The sequence below is a fragment of the Tachypleus tridentatus genome, chromosome 7, assembly GCF_004210375.1.
Source record: "Tachypleus tridentatus isolate NWPU-2018 chromosome 7, ASM421037v1, whole genome shotgun sequence".
Classification (NCBI taxonomy): domain Eukaryota; kingdom Metazoa; phylum Arthropoda; class Merostomata; order Xiphosura; family Limulidae; genus Tachypleus; species Tachypleus tridentatus.
Window position 1 is genome coordinate 73,359,219 of NC_134831.1, and position 15,731 is coordinate 73,374,949.

The 15,731-nt window shown below is 36.1% G+C and overlaps 1 protein-coding gene across 8 annotated transcripts in view; it reads left to right on the plus strand.

The window, feature by feature from the left end:
* The window catches only part of LOC143255967 (transcription factor Sp9-like), a 154,027-nt gene extending 140,585 nt beyond the window's left edge, over nucleotides 1–13,442 (plus strand). For all 8 annotated transcript variants that reach the window (XM_076512456.1, XM_076512458.1, XM_076512461.1 and 5 more), the window contains one exon: nucleotides 10,390–13,442. In XM_076512456.1, coding sequence (XP_076368571.1) covers nucleotides 10,390–11,697 — 1,308 coding nt within the window. In that variant the 3' untranslated portion in view covers nucleotides 11,698–13,442. The remainder of the gene's footprint in view (nucleotides 1–10,389) is intronic.
* Nucleotides 13,443–15,731: the final 2,289 nt, after the last annotated feature.

The following is a 15,731-nucleotide window of genomic DNA, read 5'->3' on the forward strand; positions in this document are numbered from 1 at the left end:
AGTAATATACGTTGTCTTTAAATGAGAGAAAATTTAGAACAGTTGATTACGTATTGATTTATAAAGATTTAATGCTAGGATACTCAAGTGATTAAACAATGTAATTTAATATTTATAAATAAAAACGTAAGAAAAATATATTTAATTGCCTATGCTCATTAGCAGAATAATTTTTTAGTTCCGCTCTAAGTCGGTAGGTTGCTCTAATCGTAAGTCAATATTAATTAAATCGTTCACGTTTGTTAAGCAAAACATAAATATTTTTAATACCTATTGATTAGTATATAAATCATACAGATCTGATTAAAATATATTCAAGAAAGTGCACTCTACACAAACAACGAAGACGTAATTATTTTATTTAAAATAAGTACACTTTTATGTCAACAGAAACAATTTAAATACCAAGAACTTAGAATGTTTTAAACGTGACACTGCTCATTCATTCGTCACATATTATTAGTTCATAAATATTACAATATAAATGTTATTTAAATATTCACGCGATGAGTGAAATAAGTCGTATTTAGAAGTATTATCATATAAACATCCACACATTAACATGAATTATAATCGTCTTATGCAAATTGGTTGTTGCGTGAGCTATATATATATATATATATACACACCAGAATGTACAGTGCAGCTGTATTTGAATACATCATATCAGGTATCAAGTAGCACAGTTTCATAAGGCTATCACTTTTTCAGCATACTGTGTTCTGCGTAGCATGAAAGAGACAGTCGCTTTATTAAGTGACGCTACTGGAGAGGGGGGAGAAAAGAAGTGATCATTGTGTGAAAATAAGTAACTATCATCTTGTAGGTCACACGTCACAACTTCAGTGATGTTTTTAGAAATATGAAACGCGACATACCATAATATGACAATGTAAAGAATCAACATATCTACGCTCAGAAGGGAAAGTGTGGTACATGGAATGTTTGATATATTAAGTTAACCATGAATGTATTCTTTGGTGATCCACATGTGAGAGTTTCTCACGTATTGATATCTGTGGATTTTATGGTGTAGCAGAACAGTTTTCGTTTTTTTTGCTAAACGACAAAGAATTTGTTAAAACATTGTTCTCGCTCGCTTACTCTGTTTTCTGGATATTTATAGCAACACTCTAAATTTAAATAATAAAACAGTTCCCACTCGAGACTTTGCACGAGCACGAGTGGATATTTCTCCAGGTGAAACTGTTGATAGACAAGCCGGGTTAAAAGAAACCGTTTGTCAGTGTGTGCGGCTTCGTCTCACCACTGTAATCCATCAGTGTGACAGTTTACAATAGGATATGACGTTTAACGCCTGCACTACTTAAGTCTAGGTGTCAGGCAATAACTTGTTAACTAGAAGTAAAAGTGTAATCATGTTTTAGATTAGTTGGAACAAGTTTCGTTTCTGTTGTTGATGCAAATTTGTAAAACTGTCGTCTGTTCTGTAACTTTTGTTGGTGTTTTCTTTCACAAATGCGTTTTGTTCTTAGTTTATTTTAATACACGTTTGAAGAATATATGTTTTGGTACTAGACAGTAGAAACAAGTACACTGCGTTCAATTTACGTGTTTGAAATGTCTTATATTTATATATACTTCACGTGACCACGTGAAATTTTATCGTAGATAAGATTGTCCTTGTGCACAAAGCCACTAGGTGCGAGAGTATTGGCATAAGTGACGTAGCTGTTATATTTCAAGTGAACACGTCATTACTTTAACAATAATTATTAGCCGTTTTACTTTCCAAGAAAGATCATTCGATTTACTTCGGAAACTAAAATTTTAATCTTTCAATTCTCATTATAACATTTAATTTCTTCGTCATTAAAACTTATTAAGCTGAAGGATCATAAAAGAAACGTCAAATATCCTTTACGAAACATTTCGCCACTGATGTTTGTGCGGAGATCTTTTAAACACTTCCACATAATTAAAGTTGTCCATACAGTGACCAATATACCCCTCTCCTCTTTTCTCTTTCCTGCTTGGTTTCAGACTCATCTTGGGAAATATCATTATGTTTTAATGGTCGAATATGCCGATTACATTCCGCTTTGTTTGTTTCTCGAATTTTGGGCAAACCTACACGAGCCGTCCCTAGTTTTAGAAGTGATAGACCTGAGGGAAGGCAGTTAGGTATTCAACATCACCCACCACTAACTCTTTATCAACGAAAGGTGAGATTGATCGTCACATTTTACCGCCCGCACGGCTGAAGGGGTGTGCATTTTCAATGACGGGATTCGAACCCACGACTCTCAGATTGCGAGTCGAGCACCGTAACTTCCAGGCCGTCGTTGTACATGGCAATCGGTAAATATTAAGATTCGACTACAGTGGAAAGAACTATGCGTTGTGGTTGATGATAATAGTGTTTCTTTTTTTTTGTATTTCCACTGAATAAAAAACAGTTTAAAGGATAATGGACAGCGTAAGGAGTTTCTTCGGAAAGAAGTTACAGATAATCTAATTGATTTAAAATCATGGGGAGGAAAATCTGAGTTGTTTTTCTCGGAGAGAAGCGATACGAGAGATGGCGTCCCATGAATTTGTAGTACTGGAATGAATTTAAAAATGAAATTATTCGTTGGACAGACAATAAGTGAGAAAAAAAAGTTTGTTTATTTTGAGCAAAGCTACACAAGAGCTATCTGCACTAGCCGTCCCTAATTTAGCAGTGTAAGACTAGAGGGAAGGCAACTAGTTGTCAACACCCACCACCAACTCTTGGACTACTATTTTACCAACGAATAGTGGGATTGACCATAACTTTATAACGCCCCCACAATTGAAAGGGCGAACATGTTTGGTGTAACGGGGATTCGAGCCCGCGAACCTCAGGATTACGAGTCGAGTGCCTTAACCACCTGGCCATGCTGGGCCTAGAAACAAACCTGCTGGAATTATAATCAAGTTTAGGCGAACGGTTCAATTTTGTTTTAAATCACAAAAGAGTTTATTAAATATTATGCATTCGGTTATTGCTATAAGAGTTTGTGGTTTGTCAAGAAGTTAAACTTACTTTATAATGAAATGTTTATAATCTTGTGAAATTTTACGTTACTAAAGCACGATTGTTAGCGAGAATAGAGAAAAAAACTTTAATTATAGCAAGGTAAAAAAAAAGTAAAATAACGAATATAATTTTATAGTAATCATGTTTCAGACAAACTACAGAGTTTATCAAAGAAATTATTAAATAATTTGTTGAACTCGTTGTTTCTTCCTGTGTTTTCACGTTAAGTGAGACGTATTTGAGATTTATTTAATTCTGAGAAGCAACAGTAAAGGATATACCGACAAGGCCTCTCGCACAATACTAGGGCTCGTCAGGCTGACTGGTAAACTACTAAATTATTTGTGTCTGGGTGCTGTTTTTGTCATCAACTACTATAATGTGAATTAGATTAAGTAAGTGAAGTGTAATTATTATTAGTTCTATTTATATCTTACTCAAGTCAGGCTTAGGGTAGGGATAAAAAATATATTATTAATTAATTGATTTATTTTTTGCTGTAGTTATGCACTTATTGTTCTTGTTAATAAGACAAAAATTAAGTTTTGTTACCAGTCGGGAGGACTGGCGAACCAGCTAGCCAGTTTTATGATGTCACTTGCTTTGTTAGTCAGGCTTCAAATGCAGATTTGTCGACTAACAGCTAGAGAAAAACCAGGTAAGCTAACAAACACCCAACTTCTGTTGTTCCACATCGCTGAAGCAATAGTATATGGGGACAGAAAAGCAGCTTATTTGACTTTAGATAGAAGGCAACCTGAAGCTTAATTGGCTGACCTCATGCCATAAGCTGTTAAAGTCATTCTCACAGATCAGAGATGAGATCTCTGATCTCACGGGCCCGTACTTTGTCGACTAAACAAGCGATGACAGCTTACTGAACGTCTTATCAGCCGATCTACAGCTTATCTCTGTCACACGTGGTCTTTCCTCTCGGAACCCGCTAACGACAGACTAGAGGCTCATATCAATTTCCTTCGTGTCTCGCATTTCCGAGTCGTTGAAGTCAGTCCACCTACTTTGCATAATCTTTACTGTGTAAGGGTCCACGTATTTGTTTTTATTGATAAGGAAAGTTCGCTGCTTGAAATCAGTCTGGTGTTAAACTGGATTCCTTGCACATCGCTGTTCAGAATGCTACCAGAGATATAGGATATACCAACTAATGTCCCGTTCTTGCACAAACGTCAGTGACCACTACAAACAGCGAGACTCCGTTAAGCGATCATAGGTTTCGTATGTCAGGCAAACTTTCCGATTTCTAGGTTTTCGAGTACACTTTAACTAACTAGTAAGAGCTGTGTTGTTTAGTATCGTTATCACATGGCGTGTTAGAAGTCCAAGAGTATGCTTGTGTGATAACTCTTAGAATTGTAAGGTGCCTTGAGGGTTTGTTTGTTTTTTGTTTTTGTTTTAATTTTGCACAAAGCTACTCGAGGGCTATCTGTGCCAGCCGTCCCTAATTTAGTAGTGTAACACTAGAGGGAAGGCAGCTAGTCATCACCACCCACCGCCAACTCTTGGGCCACTCTTTTACATACGAATAGTAGGATTGACCGTCATATTATAAAGCCCTCACTGCTGAAAGGGTGAGCACGTTTGGTGCGACGGGGATGCGAACCCACGACCCTCAGATTACGACTCGCACGCCTTAACACACTTGGCCATGCCGGGCCTAAAATGTTATCTGTTTACGATGTCATAACCAACCTGGTTACTCTAGTTCACATCAGTCTGATTATTATGAGATTTCTATTACCGCTGTACGGACTTGAGTACTGACGGCGTTTTAGTAACTTTTTAATCAGGTCTATTAGACGGGGCGTTTTGGTGTTGTTTTGAATTAAGTGCAAAGCTACACAATGAGCTCTTTGTGCACTGCCCACCACGGGTATCGAAACCCGGTTTTTAGCGTTGTAAGTCAGCAAACATACCGCTGAGCCACTAGGGGGCTGCCTTGAGGGATGAAGTTACCAGTTGCACAGTTATTATGTCCTGACTACTAATCGTAGAATAATTCATATTATTCACACTAGGACAATAAAACGTAGAAGTTACATGACGTGTGTTGAGTACACGCGTCTAAAGACAGGGTAAAGATCGTCTGGATTCTAGATGACAGAAAAGCTCAAAGGGACAAAAACTGGAGAAGAACAAAGTGACAAGGGAAATGGTGTGAGAGAGACTGGAGTTTGGACTTTATTAACAATCAATAGTATACTATTTGTATTTCTTTATGCCTAATACTTTGCTTTACGCTTACGCATTTGATAAGTTTTCTAGCTTGAAGTTTATTGCGAGGATTTCATTGATTTAAAATCTAGTTACACTTAGTTAATTACAAGTGGAATATTTTAGTGGACTTGGTGAAACGTTTTCTACATCAGTAATATTTTTATTGAATAAAAAATAATCGATACTTCATTTTAAGCCCTTCCCACCCTAGCGGCTCAGCGGTGAAACCGGGTTTCCATATCTGTGGTTGTGTAGCTCTGAGCTTAGGTGTAAATGAATAAAAAACTTTATTTTTTATCCCGCATACAAAAATAAGGAACAAATATAATGATATCGTTCTCTAGTCCAGTGTTGCGAATGCATAAAATACATGGAAAGTTGTATTTCGCGTGTTGTTGTTTTTTTACGTTTCACGTTTATGAATCAAAGATACAACACCGGCTGGCTCTGTTTCCTGTTGATGTATGCGTAACGTCGCTTTACAACTGCCATTATAACTATTACAATGTTACAAATGCCAAATTCAGATTAGGGGGAATTTTTATAAGAGGTTATTGGCGATGGTTAAACCTAGAAATACATATTACATTTTAGGTTGCTATTAGATACATTGATTAATAACTGTATTGTCTCTGAATTTTTGGAACCTCGAATTCTTTTTTATCGTATTAACGTTCAATTTCAAATCAAGTCACATTTCCTAATTACATTGTGGTCTGTAAAATCAACCACATTCACTCGCACCACATAATTTTCTACGACCATCCAATCTTATAAATATCGAGAAAACGTTGTTATATAGATGATTTAATGTTCCGCTCCAACTTATCAACAATATATTACGCTTACTGAGCACGTGCATAATATTGTTCTCAGTTCTGTTTGTATAACAAAATCAACCACTAATCGCTTCTTCATGTGTTTATAACCCCCCAGTCAGTGACACAGCAGTATGTCTGCGAACGTAAAACGCTAGGAACTGGGTTTCGATACCCTTGATGGGAGGAGTACAAGTAGCCCATTGTGTAGCTTTGTGCTAAACTTCAAACAAACAGACAATGCGTTTATAAACTTGAGAACATACAATGTGTTTATAAACTTGAGAACATACAATGTGTTTATAAACTTGAGAATACACAATGTGTTTATAAACGTGAGAACATACAATGTGTTAATAAAGTTAGAAAACCACCAAGTATCTATTATACCCTGTAGATAACAATAGTAAAATTATTTCGATATTGTGCTTCATCAGGACTAATTGCAGAAGTTCTTGTACTTCTAGCCCCGATGAAGCCGCAATGTTTTTGTAATTATCTAGGCAGTAAAGGTCATTTTATTTTTCTAATGTTATTGCCGAAATTTCTAAATCCCTCTTGTATGCACTAAACATTCTAACAAATATTCAGCCTACAATATTTATAGAGGTATGTTTACATTTTACAACAATAAGGTTCAAGTTAACTCACTATGACACTATAGTGTAGCTTCCCGTTAAATTCAACGCTAGTTATATTTCTGTTAATTCATTTGAACATAATAACATGCCCATTGGTGAGTTCTGAAACAAAATATTTTATAATTTATTAATAAAGAAGACACATTTCACGAGTTGTTTTGTGTGTGCGTGTGTGTTTGCTATTCTATTTGATTGAAATCAAAATAACACAATGTCAGCCGTTTCTATTGTATGACACAGGTTAAAATTGAGCATGTTAGCCATGAGTTATTCAAGATTATTCGTTTTATTGTTTTGAACAAAATGCTCGTGCTTTATTGTTTGAATATTTAATCTCAACCTTTCTTGTCAACAAGATGCTTTGATGTTACTTAAATACGGGTGTTTCATCTAACGATCAGACTCTAACACATTTTAAAACTGGCCAAAGCGGTGGTTTCTATAGACGTTGAATGTTTTTTTTTTCAGCATATTCCAGTAAAGTAGAATATTTTAATGTGTATAAGAGAATACTATATGATGTCAATACGTTCCACCTGGTACCTAAACCACACACGTGTTTTCTAAACCACCCCTGGGGAAAACATAACGAGTTAGGTTCGTTTTCTGTTAACAGTTTATCACGTTGCAGCACGCAAATGAAGAGGAAAGTTGCGTTTACAGTGCCATCTATCGGTTTAATAGTAGTCTGTACGAAAATGAACACAGAAAAATATCCCGAAAATAATGTTAAAAGGTTTGTGCTAATTTTTGTGTGGAATTAACATAATTAGTAAAAGAGAGAGAGGAAAAAGCTGAAACAAAATTAAGTTTCCGTACTTAAAAAAATAAAAAAAGAACGTGAGTTGTATTTTTAGTTTAATCATAAATGAATTTTGGTTATTGTATCGTCCTGAGTTATTCCAGTTAGTGTCGCAATTCTATGAAGAATTAACAATAGCGTCAAAGAAAACATTTAAATTTGCTAATTTTGAAATCGCGCCTTTGCCAAGTGTCCTTCTATCATGTTCTTACTTGTAAATATTAAAAGGCACTGTTTCCTCAGTTGGACCGATATCTTTGCTGTTAACGAGAGTTTCGTTTATATGTTATAATATCAATTGAATAACAAAAGTTTTCAATAACATATGCTGTGTCAGTAATATTAAAAATAGGTATAAAGGATATATATATCATTTATGGTAATTATGTAATAATAATTTCGAGGAATTACGTGATTGGTTGGTTTCGTCTTTGCAATGGGCACGTAAATGTACGTCTATTGGTTTTACCTAAAGGTTAAAGAAATGTAAACTTCTTAAAACCATACCATATATTATTGTACAATACAAAATCCTGAGTGATACTTCAATGTTGTTGGGTTTTTTCAGTAGTAAGTCCACTCGTATTCTATTTAATTTATTTATACTCTTGTTAAAATCATTCCTATACATTTGAACAACTGTAAATGGCTCGATTTCAGTAGTATATTGATATACGTATTGCAGTGTCTTAAGTCGATACTATAGCGAAAATTAATAAACGATCTTGCAAAGAAGTAAAGTAGGTCCTACAGCCTATCATTCCATTAATTAACGTTAATAGATATCCATTTTGTTGTTTTTCTATTTTCTTAAGGAAATTGACACATAAAAAAAAGAGAATATAGTGTAAGTGATGAGGTATAAGTCACACTGAGGTATAAGTCACAATAATAACTTGGCTGAGAAATTATGATATGCATGCATATATTTCATGCAGCTAGTCTTAGTGTACGCCCATGTGTCAAATCCACCTTTTACGTCCTCCGAAGAGATAGATAGGCTTCGTGTCGGTAGTGGTATGGTTTGTTTTGAATTTCGCGCAAAGCTACACGAGGGCTATCTGCGCTAGCCGTCCCTAATTTCGCAGTGTAAGACTAGAGGGAAGGCAGCTAATCACCACCCGCCGCCAACTCTTGGGCTACTCTTTTAGCAATGAATAGTGGGATTGACCTAACATTATAACGCCCCCACGGCTGATAGGGCAAGCATGTTTGGTGAGACAAGGATCCGAACCCCCAACCCTCGGATTACGAGTCGATTGCTTTAACCACTTGGCCATGCCAAGCCATTGGCAAGAGAGGAGAGAGAACTCAGTGCACTGCGTGACGCGTGGACGTATGGCCTGTCATAAGATTGCTATTCCACTTGTTATCCAACGTTGAGTTTAGCATTAAGGGGCATACCAGTGTTTTGGGGTTTAGCTTTAAGGGACATGCTATTATATCGCCACTGGAAACTAGTAGAAACATGAACGAAAAGTATGAAAGACACAACAGATATTCATGTATCACAAACAAAAATGTTCTAAAACTCTTTCTTCTCAACTATGAACGGTTTAAGTACTTATAGCTGAATTCTGTGTATTGTTTTGTATTCGCGCGTTAATTTTCTTTTCACGTTACCGCGAGTTTTAATTGTCAATATCACATCAATATGCTGGAGATTCTCTTATTGTCACTCGTCCCCTGCTGGTACAGCGATAAGTCTACCGATTTACAACGTTAAAATCAGGGGTTCGATTCCCATCGGTAGACACAGCAGATAACTCGATGTAGCTTTGCTATAAGAAAAGACAAACACACTTGTTTTTTAACTTAGTATTTCAACCACACCCTTTCCCGGTGTGTCTGAGGGTTTATAACTCGGGCGTCGATAACCTGAGTGGGCAAATTACAGCTAGTCTATTGTGTAGATTTGTGTTTAATAATAAACAGCTTTTAGACATTCAAAGTATAGTTACTTTCAAAATACTTTATACTCTCGTGGTGTATTAGAATTCAGAATAACACAAGCTATAAATATCGTGTAGAGATCACACCTCATAACAGTAGTATTTTTTAAAGTGTTTTTATCGATATCTTGTTTGACAGTACAATCGGATCTGATAGTAACACCACATTTTGTACCGTATTATCTGGTCGGATCTGACAGTAACACCACATTTTGTACTGTATTATCTAGTCGGATCTGACAATAAATAACACCACATTTTGTATTGTAATATCCATTCGGATCTGACAGTAACACCACATTTTGTACTGTAATATACATTCAGATTTGACAGTAACACCACATTTTGTACTGTAATATACATCCGGATCTGACAATAAATATTGCATTTTTTTTATATATATACATAAGATAACATAACCTTTTTTTTTGTGTTACCAAGAACCGTATTTTATTCAAACACCAACAGATTTGGAACTCAAGTGAGGATTAATTTGTAAAATAGAACTGGAGAATAAAGTGGATCTTTTTTTATAGAAACTCATTTTCCTAAATCTTTAGTTTTAAAGTAGTTTCAGCTTTCGAATTATGCAGTAAGTTTTACAACATCAGTTGTATTACACTTTGAAATATTCTTCTAATATTTTTAGTTTTCCCACTGTGAGTGATTTTCTACATGTTTTCAAAATTGTGAGTCATACATAACAATTCAGAGATGGATAAGTTACTGCGACTTTATGATTATTTCTCTACACTATTCTGTGTTACCTACTTAGCTATCGTATTGGTTTGTTGTTACTATGTAAATAATTATTGTTTTCAAATAATAGTAGTGAAAATAAATGCTTTGTTTCTCCTGTTTGAACCTGACAAAGATTCATTAAGATTCCTTGTTTGTTTTTCCCCACTCTCGCTAGGAACATACACGGTTGGGTGGATCGCCTCTTGCCATGTTGGCAGCACAGTGTAACAAGCTCGCCAGTAAAACGCCGCCGCCGCTCGCCGACGCCGCAGTTGGAAAGGGTTTCCATCCTTGGAAGAAAGGTCCACAAACAACTAGTAGTCCAGCCGCCGGTCTGACGCTGGGTTCCCAACGAGTTTCTACTATCGCCAATAGCAACTCTCCAGCCCTCAATTACCAGAGGCCTGTAGTGACGTCATCATGTAGCACCGCCTCATACGGCGGGGACAGTCTGTTTTACCCAGGAAATTGCATGACATCATCACAGGGAGATCCTGGTCAGACCGCCCTTCTTAGCAAAGTCCACGGAGATTCTGCACATTTAGGCACAATGTATTCTCGAATTGGGATGGGCGCTCACCCTTACGAAAGTTGGCCATTTAACATGAACGTGACTGGGGCCGCTCATGGTGGTATCAAACCAGAGGTGTCCTCGGTCAACTCCACGACCTGGTGGGACATGCATGCAGCATCGGCAGGAGCTGGTTCGTGGTTCGAGATGTCCGGAGCATCTCCGGCTCTTCACGGGCAGATTTCTGCTAATTATGCTGGGGGAGACTACACCTTTGCACCGACCTTGGCAGCGGCTTCAAGTCCGGCTCATCTACTGACGCCCGGACAGCACCTTCTTCAAGACACTTACAAGTCTATGTTGCCCACGGCTCAAGGGATGGGTTCCTCTATGGCTTCACCGTTTGGCCTGTCTCAGCCCACTCTCCCTCAGGTACCGTCCCCTCGATCCCAACGACGGTACACTGGGCGCGCCACGTGCGATTGTCCCAACTGTCAAGAAGCCGAACGACTGGGCCCAGCAGGAGCTCATTTAAGGAAGAAAAACATCCACAGTTGTCATATTCCGGGCTGCGGAAAAGTTTACGGGAAGACGTCCCATCTGAAAGCTCATCTCCGTTGGCACACCGGTGAAAGGCCCTTTGTATGTAACTGGCTGTTCTGCGGAAAGCGTTTCACGAGATCAGACGAGCTCCAGCGCCATCTCAGGACCCACACTGGGGAGAAACGGTTCGCTTGTCCCATTTGTAATAAGCGTTTCATGCGGTCCGACCATTTGAGCAAGCACGTTAAGACCCACAACGGACACACCGCAGAGAAAAAAGGTAGCAGTAGTGAAAATTGTAGTGATTCAGAAAACAGCCAGAGTGAGCCCCCTAGTGTGAACTCTCCTGCTTCTATAAACACTCCACCACTGCCCCCACAGACAGCGGCCATGACCACTAACCGTAGTTCCTTAGTGGACACCAAGTAGTGGACAGTGTGATCAAGTGACCATGAAACTAATAAGAAGACCTGTTTTGAGTGGACATCGTTTTACAGTGTGGCATGAGAAGTAATGTCGTTCAACTGTGCTCGTAATGTCGTGGCCAAACTAATTTTCTTCAAGAATACAGTTCACGTAAATCAAATGTCACAACGTATGTTACGCATAATCTAGTTATCTCTAGGTGTTTTCTTGAAGCTGTTCTTGTACATAATATTGTATGTATGCACACAAATACATAATAGGAATATATCTGTATATAGCAGCCATGTTCCAATGATGTTTTTGTCTTTAGTACGTGAGTGACGCCGCCAGACAACCAGCCACAGAAAGTAAGCTTAACTTGTAGATAAACGTTACAATGTCTGCATGACTTAAGTGGAATTATCTTAAACAGAAAAAGGAAAAAAAATCAGCGTAAGTTCGGCTTACCCTCATAACAGTGTAGTATTGGGGAACAACGTGCAGAAACTTGGACCGTCAGTGTATCCACTTAGCTGTTGTTCTCGGCGATTGTAGTATCCAAACTAATGTTCTAAAGTAGTATATTTTCTTGTTGTTGTTTTTTTCTCTGTGTCGTTTTAACGAGTGCATTTTTAGCTTTAAAATACACAACACGCTGAATAACACATTTACACAATAAGAAACAAGTGAAAGTAAGAACAAGTCTTTTTATAGGAAGAATGAAGAAGACGCCATTTTGGTTCTTATTCACAATTACTATTTCTATTTATTTCCTAAACTGTAGTATCTGAAAATGTCTGCTTTGTTACGCGCGTCACTAAGGAAAATAAATGTGTTTTTTTGTTTTGTTTTTTTACAGATGGTGCACACGTGTGTAGATATCACCGAGATCTAAACGACGATACATTAGTTCAGAGATACATAACTTCTGGGTTTATTGTTATGTTTTTATCACTTTTTTTTCCCCAAATATCTTATTGACTGCGTTTGTAACGATGTTATGCCAAATATTCAAGTGTGTATACAAAATGCACTGGGAAATATTTCTTGTACTAGAGTTTATTGATTTGTATAAAGAGTGATAAATCTTATTCAATTACAAACTTCTATTGTTTCACGATGAGTATTAAACTCTTATAATATTTGTTCTGCGAGACATCTGGCGTCGTTTAAATTAATTAAATATTTAATCAAAGCAGAAAATTTGACGCAGGTCATTTGACGATGTGTGTCAAAATGACGTAAGGATTTTCGGATATTTTGTTCTGTTTCTCAACTTGTTTAAAGGCTTAACAGAAAATATAATTAATTTAAAAACAAAAGTGTGTTTCTCGTGGTGTGTTGATAGTACATTTCTTAAACATATTCAGAAGTTAAAGAAGGAAATATATGTTAAAACTACGCTTGAAGTGCTCTGTTGGACTACCCGATTTCATATTAAGAAACGGACTTCACAGCAACTGATGCGTTCTATACGTGAATAAGAGTGTGGAATAATGGCTGTACGGTAGTGCCATATTATCAGCTCAGGCAGAACGTAGACTGTATCATAAACATGTTATACTCTAACTACCGAGCGCCGTAGGATAAATATTAGTACCTCATTAATTCTGACTATGTTTTTGTTTTGTTATCGTTCAAGAAAAATTAAAACTTTTTTGAGAACTGTAATTCAACAGAAAGGAATTATTTAATTGTGTGTGCTAAACGAATTAATATGCAAGGGTGTACTATTGTTCAAGTCTGTGAATAAAAGGAAAATTGTCAACACCTTCTGTACTGCTGTCACATCTTATAACATGGAAACTTCTGTTGATGGCTCGTAACATTAGTAAATGTTGCCCACGTGATCGTATGGTTACAAATATTTATTCGAAAGGCTTTTTAAACCTTGACAAGTAATTACTTTTGAAATACATTGATATAAACGATATTTGATTTGTAAAAATTAACGATACAAATGCAATTTTGTTATATTTCAAAAACCCGCGATAAAGAGATGAAACCCTTTTTGGATGTAATGCCTACAAGAAAAATCTGTATTGTTTTTTTCCTGTCGTGAGGTAGCGGGATTCTATTGTATTATATAAATTTGCCAACATTTCAAATTAAATAAATATCTTACAGTTTGTGTCATTATTCACTGTTGTTTGCTACAAGGTTAGTAGTGCAGAAGTTGGAGTACATTATTAGAATTATACGTGAGAATGATTGACGTAAAAAAAAACACTTTAAAATAAAATTATTACTGTTAGTCAAATAAACATTTAAGATTCAATTAAACCCCAAATCACCTAACTATCACGCGGCTTTCAGTTATTACAGACTATTCCTAAAAGTGAAAATCTTTATTAACCATTTGTAATTTTTCGTGACCTTTTCAAGCTAAGGTTTTATTAAGTTGCGCCTGATGTAGCCTAGCACTTAGCGTGCAGGTCTGTGGATCCGTAAATCTATGGCTCGTGTCTCGTTGCCCAACATTATTTTCGCACTGTAAGGCAGTGGATAAGAGTTGTCTTTCCTCCAGTCTATCAGCTCAAAATTTTATCCAGTATTTAGACTAATGCGTCTAAAGCAACGTGAACTTTCATTTTCATCTACTGCATAAGTAAATTTAATGAAAGTCCGTAAACTATTTCTGTTATGATAACATTGTTTTGATAACTTTTAGGTCCATGTACGAAACGAAAACTTTATTTAATATTTCTCTTTGTTTAGCATTTTTCACATTTTTTCGTGTGCAATTTTCGAATTAATTTGATGAATATTTTCTAAAAGAATCAGGTAAAAAATATGTTGATTATTTTATTTTTCTTATTAATTAAAATGTAAGTATTTTCCCTAATTTGACTTAGTGCTTTCAAATCTCTTTCCTAGTTCTTATCCATGATACTTTTCCACGCTATGTTCATTCCTCGTCTTTAATTCAATAAATTATCATTACAATAACATGTTACTATTTTCTGATCACACTGTTATTTATTATTATAATAACGACTCGCTACTATTGCCTCAGCTGAATATTTGTTATCATTACAATAATGAGTTGCTATTGTTGTTTCATCTGGCTATTGCTTATCATTATAATGATGACTTGTTACTGTTATATCATCTAACTATTGTTTATCATGACGATGACGACTTGTTACTATTGTCTCATCTGATTATTGTTTACCATTACAATGACGACTTGTTACTATTGTCTCATCTGATTGTTATTTATCATGACAATGACGACTTGTTACTATTGTCTCATCTGATTATTGTTTACTATTACAATGACTTGTTATTATTGTCTCATCTGATTATTGTTTACCATTACAATGACAACTTGTTACTATTGTCTCATCTGACTATTGTTTATCAATACAATAACGGCATACTAATATTGTCTCATCTGATTACTGTTTAGCAAGACAATGTCTGCCGTCTTACAAATGGTAAAATCTGGATTTCGATATCCATGGAGGGCAGAGCACACATAGCCCATTGTGTTGCTTTGTGCTTAACTTCAAAGAAACAATAATGAGATAAAGAATCGTTTTCGGATTTATGTTAATGCTGGTTAGCTAATGCAATACAATCTTAAATAAAGAAAATAGACCGAGGTCTCTAATTATTACGTCCTCAGTGGCTCAGTGGTAAGTCTGCAGGCTTACAACTCCAAGAATTGAGTTTCGATACCGGTGATGAGAGAAACACAGAAAATTCATCGTGTAACTTGGTGCTTCATAAAAGTCAGTCCAATTATTTCACTTAGTAAATCTTGAAAATAATTTTAGCTTGTAAAGATTTAAAAATCTTAAGCAGTAAAGTTTCGATAATGGTCTTAAATGCTGAAGATCTGATTGGTTTAACTCGTAAATGACAGTTTTGATGGCCGAGATTAAAAAATAAACCTTAATTTTTTAATATTCAAAGACATTTATAAGTATAAACGCTTAACAACAGATTTAAATATCATGAGTCTTTGTGTCATGACTTTCAGAGTATTTCTTTTACAATCGTTTTATCAAGAATTGCTTCACTTGAAATGATGACCAGACTCACCGTTTGTG